The sequence below is a fragment of the Lynx rufus genome, unplaced genomic scaffold, assembly GCF_022079265.1.
Source record: "Lynx rufus isolate CCGP_SWC_20201006 ecotype Redwood Valley unplaced genomic scaffold, mLynRuf1.p SCAF_9, whole genome shotgun sequence".
Taxonomy (NCBI): domain Eukaryota; kingdom Metazoa; phylum Chordata; class Mammalia; order Carnivora; family Felidae; genus Lynx; species Lynx rufus.
This window is the reverse complement of record NW_025814897.1, coordinates 69,445,003-69,459,248: the sequence shown is the minus strand read 5'-3', so window position 1 is coordinate 69,459,248 and position 14,246 is coordinate 69,445,003. Positions and strand designations below refer to the sequence as shown.

At 43.8% G+C, this 14,246-nt stretch overlaps 1 protein-coding gene across 1 annotated transcript in view; it reads right to left on the bottom strand.

The window, feature by feature from the left end:
- Window positions 1–1,661: 1,661 nt before the first annotated feature.
- The window catches only part of TEAD1 (TEA domain transcription factor 1), a 177,510-nt gene continuing 164,925 nt past the window's right edge, over window positions 1,662–14,246 (bottom strand). Inside the window, exons 11-13 of the mRNA XM_047072209.1 lie at window positions 12,721–12,861; window positions 7,710–7,862; window positions 1,662–1,775 (exon numbers count right to left, since the gene is read on the bottom strand). Coding sequence (XP_046928165.1) covers window positions 1,662–1,775; window positions 7,710–7,862; window positions 12,721–12,861 — 408 coding nt within the window. The remainder of the gene's footprint in view (window positions 1,776–7,709; window positions 7,863–12,720; window positions 12,862–14,246) is intronic.

Below are 14,246 nucleotides of genomic sequence, written 5' to 3'. Positions count from 1 at the left end.
ATTCCACCATGTTAACATATGCCTGGCAAATATAAAAACGTCACTTTCCTCTGGGAAGTTGGGGAGTATGCCCTCTCTCCTTCCCAATGAAGCACTTATGGAAAAATAACCCAAGACATGTTGGCCACTTCAAACCAGCTGTGCCTGGGCAATGCTTTGGAATATCTGGGTCGGAAAGTCGAATTTCTCCTGGGAAGAGAACCTCCCAAATGAGTCTGTTTGAAAAAGTCAGAGGGCACTGGGCCTCTCAGACCTCAAACAAGTACTCTGACTTATTGAGAGATGTTGAGAAAATGGATGTCCTGTGAGAATATAGCTAGATCTATGGACACAGATTGAGATATACATACGTATCAGCACCTAGCAAATTGAGTGACACTAAATGTTCAATAAATATGTGTTGAATAACTACACATGTATATGTGTATAGAGGCATACACAAACACACACATACACATATAGTTATAGCAGGTTAATATGCATGTTGGTTCACCAGAAATAATTTATCCACAGGCTGGTGAGGATGCTTGCAAGTTTTCTGGGGAGCAGAGATGCTAAAACTGATGAGCCTTTTACTTGTTTGGTTGATGAAATTTCTCCCAGCCACAGGATTTTCTAGATTTTGCAGCTCACAGTGCAGTATTCGTGCCAATTTTAAATTTTTGTTATTAAATTTCAGTGGTTCAAACATTTACTCATCTTTATAAAAAATTTGGTTGTCCATATAAAATATAACTGCACACACAAGACTATAAACATTGTACGTTTAGATTTTCAGTATTTATCTACTTATTGCAAAAAGAGCCATCTTTTTTTTTCATTAAATAATCATCACATTAGTACAATACAATTTTATATTTCTTAAATATACTATATATGTTAAGGATAAGGGGTGAAGTTTTCTTCCTTTGTAATACCTGTTCAAGAGTTTAATGGATTAAGAGATTAGTTTTAACCTTGAGGAAAAAAAAGTACAAATTTGTCTCATTAGAATATTTCTACCAAGCATTTAAGGCTATATTTTAACATTTGGTTTCAAAAAAGAAAGAAAAGTTTCATTTAAAAAATAATTTAGTGAATTACATTCTTTCATAACTTCCACCCTAATTAGTTACAAAGATAAGTCTAAAGATTCTTAGTTTTGTGTACTAATTTACATTTATATTTAAAGATTAATTTTACTTGTATCTTAAAACAAGAATTTTATGTTGGAAAAAAAAAAAAGAACTAAATACATTTGTATAAAGGCTGTAAATGTCCCATGGCAAATGCTCTGTCTCAAATTTTTTCTACCACAATTAGAAACAGGTCTCTACAGACTGAGACCCGGGTTCTTAAGGTTCATCCTTCCCAAAAAATTGTGGGCTGTGGATCTGAAGGACACATAGAAACAACTCGATTTCTCTTTTTACAACTGTACCAGAACTTCACAGCTACAATGATAGTATGAACACATGAAAAATGACTTCACTCAAACAGGATTTAGAAAAAGTCAGGGTGACCTCGGGGCCAGGGCACCCCCCTGTGTGGTGAGGTTTACAGTCAGTCATTCAGTAATGGAGAGAGAGTGTGTGTGCGCACATATGTGTGTGTGTGTGTGTGTGTGTGTGTGTGTGTGTGTGTGTATATATACAGATGTCTATATATATAAATAACCATGTTCAGTCTTTTACAAGCCTGTAAATATGATGTTGTGCTCCATGTTCACTATTTGAAACTTCAAATACACAGGCCATGCAGAGAAGAGTTTCTTGTGTATCCCTGTTTGTTACCACCTGTTAAAAAAAAAAGCATATATATATATATATATACACACACACACACACACACACACACACACAGATAGAAAAACTCACATGGATGAAGACATACTCCATCTGTACCACGACAACTAGGATTTGCTTGGAGAGGAACAGTCTCAAGTCCAGCAGGTAGACTGTTGGAGGTGTTCTGGCCTGATTCTGCCCTCTCCAATAAACTCAGGATATTCTGGGACTGACTTGAATCCTATGTGAACTTAGGTACCATGTGTAAGAAATACCTTCCGGACAGGGCCTCACCCATTATCTGGGTCCACAAAGAGACCACAAGAATTAGTGTGGGTTTTTGGGGAGGGTCAATTTCTTGACAACGAAGACAATTTTCTAGCATTCTGTCCCACGAGATGGGTCATTTACCCTAGGAAACGCCTCCCATCTTGTACCTAAACTTTTACGAGGTTGGTTTCACAAGGGCCAATGATAGACATGAGCCCCACGAATGCCCTGCTCACCAATGTTAACCAGCAGTGCTGGGACTCAGTAAAATATGTGCTGAGTAAGGAATGGTGGGAGAATTTTGTCAAAGGATCTTTCTTTTCATTTTTCATTCATATAGGCTTTAGCTTTCGAAATGTACTTGAAATACTCATCTAGTTCAATACTCATCATCTACTTCCCCTCCTGGTTGAAGTCGCTGGACTCCAGCTCTCTGTTCTTCTTGCCCATGGTCTCAGCCTGTGTTCCTATCTTGAGTGACCAGATCTGACCCAGGTCCCTGTGGCCCCTCCCTACTTCTCAGAGCCATTCTCACAAGGGACTTTCTAAAAGCCCCGTGCCTTCAAACACTTGGGAGTCTGAGGGCCTAGTCCAGTGCATCGGGGGCCCCGCTCCCAGCTCTGTCAGGCTGCTTCACCCATGTTGTTTCCCTTGCCTTCTCGGTATCCAAGGGTATGGTCTCTGACTGATGACTAAAGTCTCACAAACTTGTAATTCCCCATCAGAGCACACAGTACTGTCTGTAAGTACACACAGATTTGTAAGATTTTTTTTTTTTTAATGCCCATGTCATTCAATGGGTTATAAATTCCTGAAGAACAGGGACCATGTTGCCTAATAACTAGTCTGGCACACAACAGCCATTTAATAAATATTTGCTGAATGAATGACAATCCACATAATAGCCAACATATAGTAACTGCTTCGTATACATCTACTCAGTATTAAATGCTTCATACACATCCGTCTCATGTAATATTATAATAACTCCATGAGTAGGTGCCCTATCAGATCCCCTCCGACAGAGAGGGAGGCAGGGGAGTTAGGTGATTTAAGGTTATACAACTGTCGGGGCACCTGGGTGGCTCAGTCAGTTGAGTGTCTGACTTTGGCTCAGGTCATGAACTTGTGGTCATGAGTTCGAGCCCCACATCGGGCTCTCTGCTGTTAGCACAGAGCCTGCTTTGGATCCTCTGTCCCCCTCCCTACGGCCCTCCCACACTTGCACTCTCTCTCTCTCTCAAAAAAAACCCAAAAAACTTGATAGTTTGAAAAAAAATTAAGGTTAGACAACTGTCAACTAAGAAACCCAGATCTGATTTTGAAGACCTTTTTTTCTAATCATTAAGCGATGCTGCTCTAATGAATTGATACAATAATAGATTATCTACATTTATTGTTTCTGGGGAATAAAGATTTTTTTCAATATTGGTACCCACCTGCTTTCCTGGTCTTATTTCCTGCCTCTTCCTTCACAGACCAGACTCCAAGTATGCAGGCCTCGTATCCTGGAAACCTCTCTCCCTCTCTCCCCATGTCCAAAGAAATGCCATGTCCTGCCTGCGTTTACCTCCTGAACAGCTCTTGAATCATCCCGGTCTCCACCGCCACAGCCCAGGGGACCAGCCAAGCACCCAGACTCCCCTACCAGGAGCTACCCTGGCTCACACATTCCCAGGGGCACACAGCAGCCACAAAACCCCTGTAAGTAATATAAATCTGACAACAACACACTCTTGCTTAAAAACTCCGATGGCTGAGCAGACCCCGCTCGGTCTGGCTGTTCCCGTGGCTGTTCCTACCTGGCTGGCTCCCTGGGCTCCTCCCTCTCTCCACGCCAGCCACACCCCCCATTTCCAGTCCTTCCACTTGCCTGCACACCTGCAGTGCCCTTCTCCACCCTCTCTGCCTAGTCACCCGGCGGGTATGCCTCAATGGTTTCTTCCTTCGGGAAGCCTCCCTGACCAGGCAAATGCTCCTGTCATGTGCTCTCGTGGCACCACGTACCTCCCTCTGCCAACCAGCAGCCACTGTTTGGTTTACATCCATTTTGTGATGGATTGCTTGAGGAACCCCTGCCTCTCTCAGGAGCCTCCAGGACGGCTGTCCCACCCCATCTAGGTCACATCCCAGCACCTAACGCTTAAGTATGCACCCGCCGAAAAGCCCTTTGCTTGGTAAATCTGCAAAATGTCTGTTTATCCATCAAGGCAACTTAAACCTCATCTTTTAACATCTCTGGGAATTCTCCCACCTCATTCCAACTACAGGTAACTGCTCAGGTAGTTACACTACTCTGTATGTCCAGGTGTCTGTTTCTCAAGGATACTGCAGTCATGTAATGTACAAAGGTATTGTAACCGTCTCTTTCCCCTACCAGGCCAGGATTTACTATCGGAAAGGGACTGTGTTATATTTGCACTGTATTCTGGCAGCTAGTACAATCTCTCCATAGTTTAGCTGCACAAATGAAAATATTCTCAATGACCTTTGAGGTGAAGCATACAGATGTGAGCATTTTGTTTGTAAACGGAGAAAACTGTTTAGAGACTTTAAAAAACTGACTCAAACCAAGATCATAAAGTAGAGTTGGGTCTTAAACCCCCGTTTTCAGACTCCATGATCATGAAACAACCTGCAAAGTGTCTTTTCTATCATTTTAAGTCTTAATTTATGTGTGTCCTTAGCTCTGTGACCTCAGAGAGGCCTAGTATTCCTTATCCATAAAATGGGAATAAATATGACCTTATAGTTCTGCGGTGAGAATTTCATAATACGACATCTACAAAAGATTCAGCACTGTGCCTGGAACCTCTATGATTTACCTTACCTTCTCGCAAACTTTCTGAGAAAGAAAATGTCCTATTTGTTTTTTTGTTTGTTTGTTTTTTAAAGTAGGCTCCAGGCCTGCCGTCGGGCTTAAACTCACAACCCTGAGATCAAGAGTCAGATGCACTACCAACTGAACCAGCCAGGTACCCCCAATGTGTCCTATTTAGACTTGATGATTGAGATTCAAAAGGAGGAAGGAAAAAAATGTCCCTAGCAACGTGTATGTATGTCTGAATATACCTCCAAAGAGGACAAGAACGCTTGGCCTATCATTCAGCTACTGTCTTCCCCAGTCTGGATACTGTCACTAAGGCCTTCCCTTTACGGGTTCACCTCAATTTCTCCATCATCCTGATGAAACCAGAGTCTAGCTCACCAGCCAGTAAGGTCTGGGACTGATCTTGCCGACAGAGGCTTTGTATCCAATACCTGGTAAAATACCTGCCACTGTGTCCAGCAGCTGCCAGCCTGGCCGTATTCCTACACCCTTCCTGGGAGGAAAAGCTCAGAAGTACTATTTCTCCTTTATTCATCAAGGAGAGGATGTGACTCTCATAATCCAGGCGTACTGGTTTAATTTCAGCTTTTCTAAATGCTAAAATATTATTTCTGGCAGACATTTATTGAGAGCTCCTAGTTCTTCATAGCAAAAGGATTTATTTAGTGGTTTAATGATACATTTTGGAAATTAACATAATGTGGTGTGTTTTCTGAATATCTAAGCTGCTGGAAGTCACGTGTTCTGAAAGAGTATTACTAGTATTCATGAGTTTGGTGGCCAACAGATGCTTTTAATTTCTTCTGGGCCTGATTTTTCCCAAGCTATGCTCTGTGAGGTAGGGTTATAGGCAATGAGGACATATTCCTTAACATGCTGGAACAGACCTTAGAACTGGTTTGTAACAACGCCTAAGGCTGCTTCCAAGAGAGGTGGGCTGGCCCATTCACTCACAGAGTTTGGGTTAATTCGTGAGGCTATTCAATGTCCACCCCAAGGTGCCACACTCACCTTTTGCTCATCTGAGCACAAAAGTCACCTGTTCTTAAATAGCAACAGGAAGCACCTATACGACAGGTGCCTGCCAGCAGCCCAAACTGTGAACTGCTCAGTTTTCTCTGAAGACCATCAGGGAACACGATACTAGTAAATAATAGTTATTAAAGAACAGGCTTTCCAAACTCTCCCTCAGGTTGCTAGTTTCTCGCGGACACGCCTGAGAATCCACAGAGATTCCCTCTCAGGAATAAACGAAAATTACATGCCAAATGATCTGTCCGCCAACTGTATGCCGATCACGTGTCTGTGAACTCTTGAGGTTCTCTGTGGCTCACTTAGCCATCCCCTATAGTGGGTCTCAACAGCTGGGAAGCTGTAAAAATGAAACAAAACCAGGATGCTGGGCCCCACCTCCAGGGATTCTGATTTTATTTATCTGAGATGGGGGCCAGGCCCCAGAATTTTTAAAAGCTTCCTGGCTGAATCTGATATGCAGAAGATTTTAATTTCTAAACCTTTATTTATTCAGTTCTTACATTTGGTGTGAAGAAGCTGGCTCCTACTGGCTTCTGAAAGTTGAATATTAAGGAAGTTCATGAACTGGACAACCACTGGTACTCTGAAACTGACCATGGAAATGGGCAAAAGCTAATAAATCAAGGGTTTGGGGGAAGGTTGGGGAACAGCCGCCTTCTTTTTTTTTTTTTTTTCCCCTTAAAGTAGCACACCATTGACTGAGAACCCTGGTTTCAAAGGATCCCAAAACTGGTAAACAACTTCTGCCCTAAGTATTCCAGTTTTTCATCCTAGAAACAGAGCAACAAAGCAGGCCTTCAGAGGGCTGGATATTTGACCACAATATTGTCTTGCTGCCCCCTTTTAGCACAACTGTTTCCAAGTTCTGTTTTGGCATTTTTCCTTCAGTTAAATCAAGGAATGCTAACTTTTTCAAAAATGAGCGTTATGAAACCCACTGCCGTATATTTTATAGGCAGATTTTTGAGGACAACACTGTTCTTAACCTTCCCAAGTCTCCAAATGAAGCCCCCATGGGAAATTTGTTTTAAAGTTAAATCTGAGGGGACCCTCCCCCACTCCCCAGCACTGCCCAGGGGAACCAGAAACTTCTCCCATCGTGGACCCTGAGCACCACTGTTTTCACTTTCCCTTTTAGCTGCCCATGTTTTGGCCATACTTTTCAGCCTATGGAGAATACTTCCTCTGCCCTCTTCCTGGTCATGACATTCTATTTTAATTTTCTATTTCTTGTGGTACTGAGGGTTTACGTTTTGCTGTCTTAAGGTATGTTATCTCTTTTAAAGCCTTGCAATCCTTCGTGAAATGAGTCAAGGTGTATTTGAAGGACAAACCCACGGACTTTACAGTTTTTGCCTCATTTGAGATTTGCAGACAATGCTTCTAGGATTCGCACTTGGCTGACACTGGTATTACCCAGGGAACTATAAAAAATATTCATGCCTGGGTTCTATTCTCAGAGATCCTGATTTAACTGATCTAGGACGCAGCCTTGGTGTCAGGCTTTTACAAGTTTTTAAGTATTTTAAAAGTTCTCCACATCTTTCTAATGTGCAGCTGGAGTTTAGAATGCAGGGACCATAGGTTTTACTACCCATTTGAATTCTAGTTTTCCCAAGCTTCGAAAAGCTTAGCCCAGCCCAATGAAACCCCGTCTCTTCTATAGACCTGAGCCCATGCTTGCCCTGGATACTGTGGATTCAAATGGTAATTGATCAACAGCCTGGTCGCCTCCCCTGGCCTGGCCACCTTGCTGTCTTTCCCCACCAGCTGGGTCTGCCCCAAGAGGAAAGAGGCAAAACAGTTACCAATAAAATTGTGAAGTTTTCCAAAACACTGTTCATCATATATTTCTCTGGTAAGTGTTTGAGCTTGTGGATGAAGTTAATCATATATTCACACATCGGGGAGCGGTTTATCCGGTACACAAATCGGCCATTCTCAAACCTCGCATACTCCGTCTGTGAGGGAAAAAGGAGTTGAGCACTTTTACACTTCTGACTTCAAGATACATGAAAAAAGCTATTGCTGCCTGCAAAAGCATTTTTCCTTTTCAACATGAATCATCCGCTAGATGCTGTACTATTTATGTAGTTTACTTAATTAAAAAAAAAATCCTATTTCCAAACTGAATGCCATACTCAGAAATCCAGGATTTTTCTGGAAATTAAAAAAACAAAATGTGTAAACAGAATAGCTTTAAAGAAGGGTTGTACAGGTCAGAAAGAAAAGAAAGCAAAGGCTGGAAAGAAATATAATCACCTACTCAGTGATTTTCTACCTGGAAATCTGGGAGAGCGGGCCCAGCCAATGACAATTCTTCAAAGAGCCCAGAGAAAATCCTCCTTCACTGTTATAAAGGCCTCACAGCCAACAACCAATGCAGCTAACTTCTCTACCTTGGGAAAAACTACTTTCCACTGATCATGAGCTCCTGACTGTGAGTTATTTATGTCTTTAATAAAAAAGGAAAGAAAAAAAATACTGGTATTGAAGTTCCCACTGAAGCACTCAGAAATAAGAAACACACCCCTAGATAGCCTTGGATCAAAGAGGAATTAAAAAGGAAATTACAAACTATCTCAAGAATAATGAAAAGGAAAATCCTTTACATCAAAACTTATGGGACCCGATGAAGCTATACTTGGAGGACACTTAATGATGCAGCTTCATGAGTTCATCATTAAAGACGAAAAATTACAGAACTAAACCACATCTTTGATTAAAAAAAAAAAACCCACAAAAGTAAACCCAAACCACAAAGAAACCAAAGAAAACCCAGAATAGGAAATTAATAAAGATAAAAGCTCAAATCTATGTTAACAGAAATAAAAAATGGAGACAGAATAAATTTTAAAAAACTGGTTCTTAAAAAGCCAAAATAAAATAAAGCCTTCACAAGGTTAAGGAAGAAAAGAGATGAAACCACAATGACAGTAGAGATTGGGAGATTTGTAAAAGGTTACTTCACATAACGCTGTAAGGCAAAAAGCCATAGAGGAGAGGACGCTTTCCCAGCAAAACTTAAACTACTAATACTGAACCAAAAAATAGGAAACTCCAATAGCTCAATTACCGTGGAAATGCCTAGAAACTTGTTTAGAGATGAATCCCTGAAAAAGGCATAAAGACCACCTGGTGTGATGGCTGAGTTTTATGGAACTCTTAAGGAACAACTGTTTTCATTGTTATGGAAACTACATCAGACCAGGTGTCCCAATTCTTTTTAGGAAATCGGTGGACACGGAGAGACTATAAAAAGGAAAGGTGATTATCACTTATGAGATGCAAAAATCTTAACGTAAAATAGCAAATGGAACACATCAGTGCGTCCAAAGTAGGACTTTGTTCAGGAATGCTATGGTGGCTCAAACACAGGACATGCATTAACTCGTGATGTTCACGAATGGGAGAAAACTGATAGTAAGAGTTGCTGAACAGGCATTTGGCAAAATATTGCAGCTGTTACTAATAAAAACCCTCAGTATGACAAGAATACAAAGAAAGCACTTAAATATAAAGACCATTTATAAAATCCAACAGTAAGTATAACCCTAAATGGCCAAACACCAAGTCCATCTCTATGAGCAGCAGTAACTAACTATACAGGGATACTCACCATCCTATTTCTTTTTACAGGTGTGCTGGAGGTTTTAGAAAATGGAAAGAAAGCGAGAAAATAATAGTAACAGAAAAGTGGCATAAACATTGGAGAAGAAGAAATAAAATAAAGCCGCTCTTTTTGCTGCTGCTATGACCACACACGTAGAAAATCCAAGAACCTAGGGGCAAAACCCGGTAGAGATAAATAAGGGAATATGGCAAGATGGCCAGATAGGACATATTTTTGCTAAAACCAAGAACTTGTCTCTCTTCTGGTAATTAAAATCTAGAAACAGGAAATCGCATTAACAAATTAATATAAATTAACGTAGATGTAAAAACTACAAAATCTTATTAAGATAAGTAAATGGACCTGCAAATATGTTCTTCACTGGAAAGACTTAGTATTGGCAATGTATCAGTTTATCCCCACATGACATATAAATCCAGTACGATTATAATTACATTGATCAAAAGGTTTTTGGCTTTCTTTACTTTTTTTTAAAGTGATCTAATTATTTGGAAGAATAAGTGCTGGTTATTGGCCTACAAAATATATGGATAAGAAGAAAAGCAAGATCGACTTGCCTTAGCAGATGTAAGAATGTACTATAAAGCCCGTGTAATCAAATCAACGTGGTAGAGGGGGACAAGGAGAGATAAACAGGGTGGAATCAAACAGACTCCAGGAATGGCTCCCAGGATACACAGGACCTTAATAGGGGTACATCTAAGATCTACTCAGTGGGAAAAGGATGAATCGTTTAATAAACGGGTTTTATTTTATCTTAAAAAAAAATCTTTTTTAATGTGTTTTTTTTTTTTTATTTTTGAGACAAAGAGAGACAGAGCATGAGCAGGGGAGGGGCAGAGAGAGGGGGAGACACAGAATCTGAAGCAGGCTCCAGGTTCTGAGCTGTCAGCACAGAGCCCGACGCGGGTCTCGAACTCACAGAGTGTGAGATCATGACCTAAGCTGAAGTCGGCTGCTCAACCGACTGAGCCACCCAGGCGCCCCAGTCAACGGTTTTTTTTTTTAATTTTTTTTTTTTCAACGTTTTATTTATTTTTGGGACAGAGAGAGACAGAGCACGAACGGGGGAGGGGCAGAGAGAGAGGGAGACACAGAATCGGAAACAGGCTCCAGGCTCCGAGCCATCAGCCCAGAGCCCGACGCGGGGCTCGAACTCACGGACCGCGAGATCGTGACCTGGCTGAAGTCGGACGCTTAACCGACTGCGCCACCCAGGCGCCCCTTTTTTTTTTTTTTTTTTTTAATTTTTTTTTCTCAACGTTTATTTATTTTTGGGACAGAGAGAGACAGAGCATGAACAGGGGAGGGGCAGAGAGAGAGGGAGACACAGAATCGGAAACAGGCTCCAGGCTCCGAGCCATCAGCCCAGAGCCTGACGCGGGGCTCGAACTCACGGACCGCGAGATCGTGACCTGGCTGAAGTCGGACGCTTAACCGACTGCGCCACCCAGGCGCCCCCCCAATCAACGGTTTTGACACAAACGTCTGTGTATTTGGAAGACAACAGAAGTGGACGCCCATCTCACACCAAATGCAGAAATACATTCGAAATGGATTAAAAGCTTAATTACAAAACTCCACCAGCACTCACGCTACCTTCTTCATGAAAATTCCTGGGATTTCAATCAAAGGTAACCTTTTCCTGCTCCCTGAACTTTATATACAGCTTTGGGTATGAGTTCCCAGATTCCAAATCTGGGAAACAGAGTAACTTGTCTGCTTCATCTTGTCCGGGCAGGTGGTCCATCTAGAGGTGAGCCCTGACAATTTGGCTATTCAGCAGCAATGCTGCCCACGAACATTCCACGTTCCCAACCACTGACCAGTAATGGTGCTTCCTCTTGCTCGGAGGAGATGGGAGGTCATCTGGCCGTAGGCCTCCCAGACCTGTCTCATTACACGGTCGGTCACCTTCTCACCTCCCCTCTCCTTGGGCTTCCCAGACATGCGTTGGGCTGGTTCCCCTCCTCCTTCAGCCATTTTTGTCCTCTGCTCCTCTGCTGGTGTGTCCCTTCCACTCACCCCGGGGCTGGCTACTGCTCCCACGCCCTCCCTGCACCGAGCCCTCCATTCCCATAGCTTTAATTGTCCTTAATGCTTAGGATTCCCAACTGGTATTCTCAGTCTTCCAAATTCCAGTCTTGCATCTAGAATCATCCCCTGACTACTTGCTTTTGAATACCTTACTTTCTAATCTCTGCTCATGGCAGCGCGGCCCTTGCAACCACAAAATGTGTGACCTTTGGTTCTTCCTCCTCATTAGTATTTAATATCTGGTGAGTCTCTAAGTTCCATTCAAAAATGTTTTACTGGATTTCCACTGCTGCCATGTTCATGAAGCTCAGGACGCCTCAGCTGACATCGACCATCTAGTCAACTCCCTTCTATCCACTCTGGCCAGTGTAACCTCCTCAACACCATCCACAGCATGCCCCTCCTGTGCTCAGGAAGCCAAAGGCCGTGCAGCAGCCCAGATCCTCATCGTTCGGCCCAAAGTCTTCAAACCTCTCCTCCCGCCCAGGGCATCCTCTCTCTCCCGCCTCGGCACCAAGTCTGGCACAGTCAGGCTGGGCCCTGGGGCCTGTGAGCTCCAGGACGGCCATGACGGGTGGACCGGGTTAACGGGCAGAAGACGTCGGAAGATACAGCTTTACGTGGAATGTCAACCGCAAACATTCACACAAAGCAACCCACCCTGCTGAAAAGAACACACGTTTTTTGAAAGGGAGGGAGGTATGCAACAGGAAAACTATGAATAGGTATTTGACCCCAGTTCGCGCTGGAAATCTGTCCGGAACAATGAAAGGAGTAGAAGGGGCAGAAGCACCCGCACCAGGCTTGAGGTGTCCGGGTTTTAGAAGGCAGGTGCTATTTACAACACCCGGAAGTGCCCTCGGACCTAGGGGCGGGGCCTGTCTGTAGCAGCTTCCACACCAAGGCACCGAACACTGCTGGCCACACAAGGCAGGGTCCCTGCGGTAGGGGAGGGGTGGCGTGGGGGCTTCTTCCCCTTGCTTGCAAATCGCTGTGTCTTTTTAGAAGTGACAGGGAAAAGAGGTGAGAGAGAAAGGGGGAGAAGGAGGAGACACCAGAAAAGTAAAACTCTCTGCCCTGGTGAAAGCTGAAAGGGAGGAAGCAGGGTGCCCCCGAATGAAGGCTCCAGTCTGCAGATGCCCACTTACCTCTACTTTTTCTACTACTTGCTTCCCAAAGGAGCACACTTTGGTGGAACAGGTGACTGTCATATTTTCAGAACTCTCATACTGACTGGTGACACCATAAAAGGCCCCAGCGTCATCCTGAATATTGCAGTTTAGGTCGGCCTGTTGGAAAGGAAACGGAGGTGGGGGTTATTTTCTCTTTACAGGAGTCACGGCAATGAGCAGTGACGGTGGGGCGGGGGGAAGATCTCCAATCCTTCTGGCCGAGCAGAGGGCGGGGGTGGGGGGCAGGGAGGTGGTGAGGTGATGCTGATCTAGAAACAAGTTCTGCAGCCCACTGGTCATTTTTTGAAGAGAACACTAACTCCAGCAATCTTCCCGTGAAATGACGATGGTACACGCATCTATTCAGTTCGCTTTCTTGCATCCAGTATAGAATAATACTCTATCCTTCTTATAAAGGATCCAGGAGGTCTCTGAAATATGTGCAGAAAGCAGTGTATGTCTTGGGTTCACATTCACTGATCTGGAGACAGATTTAAAAGAACAGGAGATCTGCAGCTGGCTAGCCACTTGTTATACGTACAAAAACAGAACCTTCATTACAAATGACAGCATCCAGGAGGGAAATGGTTCCTGTTCAAGACTGGCTTGCAAAGATGCCAAGTCATTGGTAATTCCCACTCATTTAAGGTATCGTAGGATTACCTACTGTGTGAGGTTTATGCTAGACACTATACAGGACCACAAGTGAGAGGTATGTCTTAAAAGAGCTGCAAGGGACATAGAAATACTACCACGTCAAAGATGCTCAGAGTTCAGACAAGGGAAGGCATTACTTTCAACCAGGGGTATTACTTACGGGGTGGTTACGAAGTGAACATGCAGAGATGGGTTGAGGGGACAGTGGGGGTAGAAGCAGCCTAGGGCGCCTCTTTCCAGCTGCAGTGTTAAGGACTGAGGCCACCAGGAGCAGTGAGTTTGGAAAAACGCAACCAGGACCCAGGCCATGGAGGGCTAAAAAAAGGGGTGTGGATTGCATGCTGCAGGAAATGGGGACCCTTTGAAAGCTCTGGCACAAGAAGGTGCTGTGAACCGAGCTGTGTTTCAGGGATCAACGTCTCAGTGTGGTCTGGTGTTCACTGTGGAGGGAGGCTGCAAGGCCGCTGCAGTGGCCGGGCCACTGATTGACGGCTCCCTCCCCTCCGGTACCTTGTGATCTGCTATGGCACACCAGGCACTGGGTGGGGAGCTGGGGATCAGAGTAAGCACGAGCTGGGCCAGTCCCTGCTGCCACGGGCTCACAATTTAGTAGGGAGGACGTCACCCTAGGGATGAGCACTCCTGAAAGAGGCATCGAGGGCCATGAGAACCAACTTTGGGATCAGGGAAGCTTCTGAGGATGATGCAGCCCAGATCCAAAGATGGTAGAAGAGCTGACGTAGGCGGGTGAATGTGTCCTGAGAGAGTGTGGACAAGGTGCACAGAACTAGAAACAAGGCCACGAAAAGGCTGGGATGAGAGAGGGTGGCAGGAGAGGCAGGAGG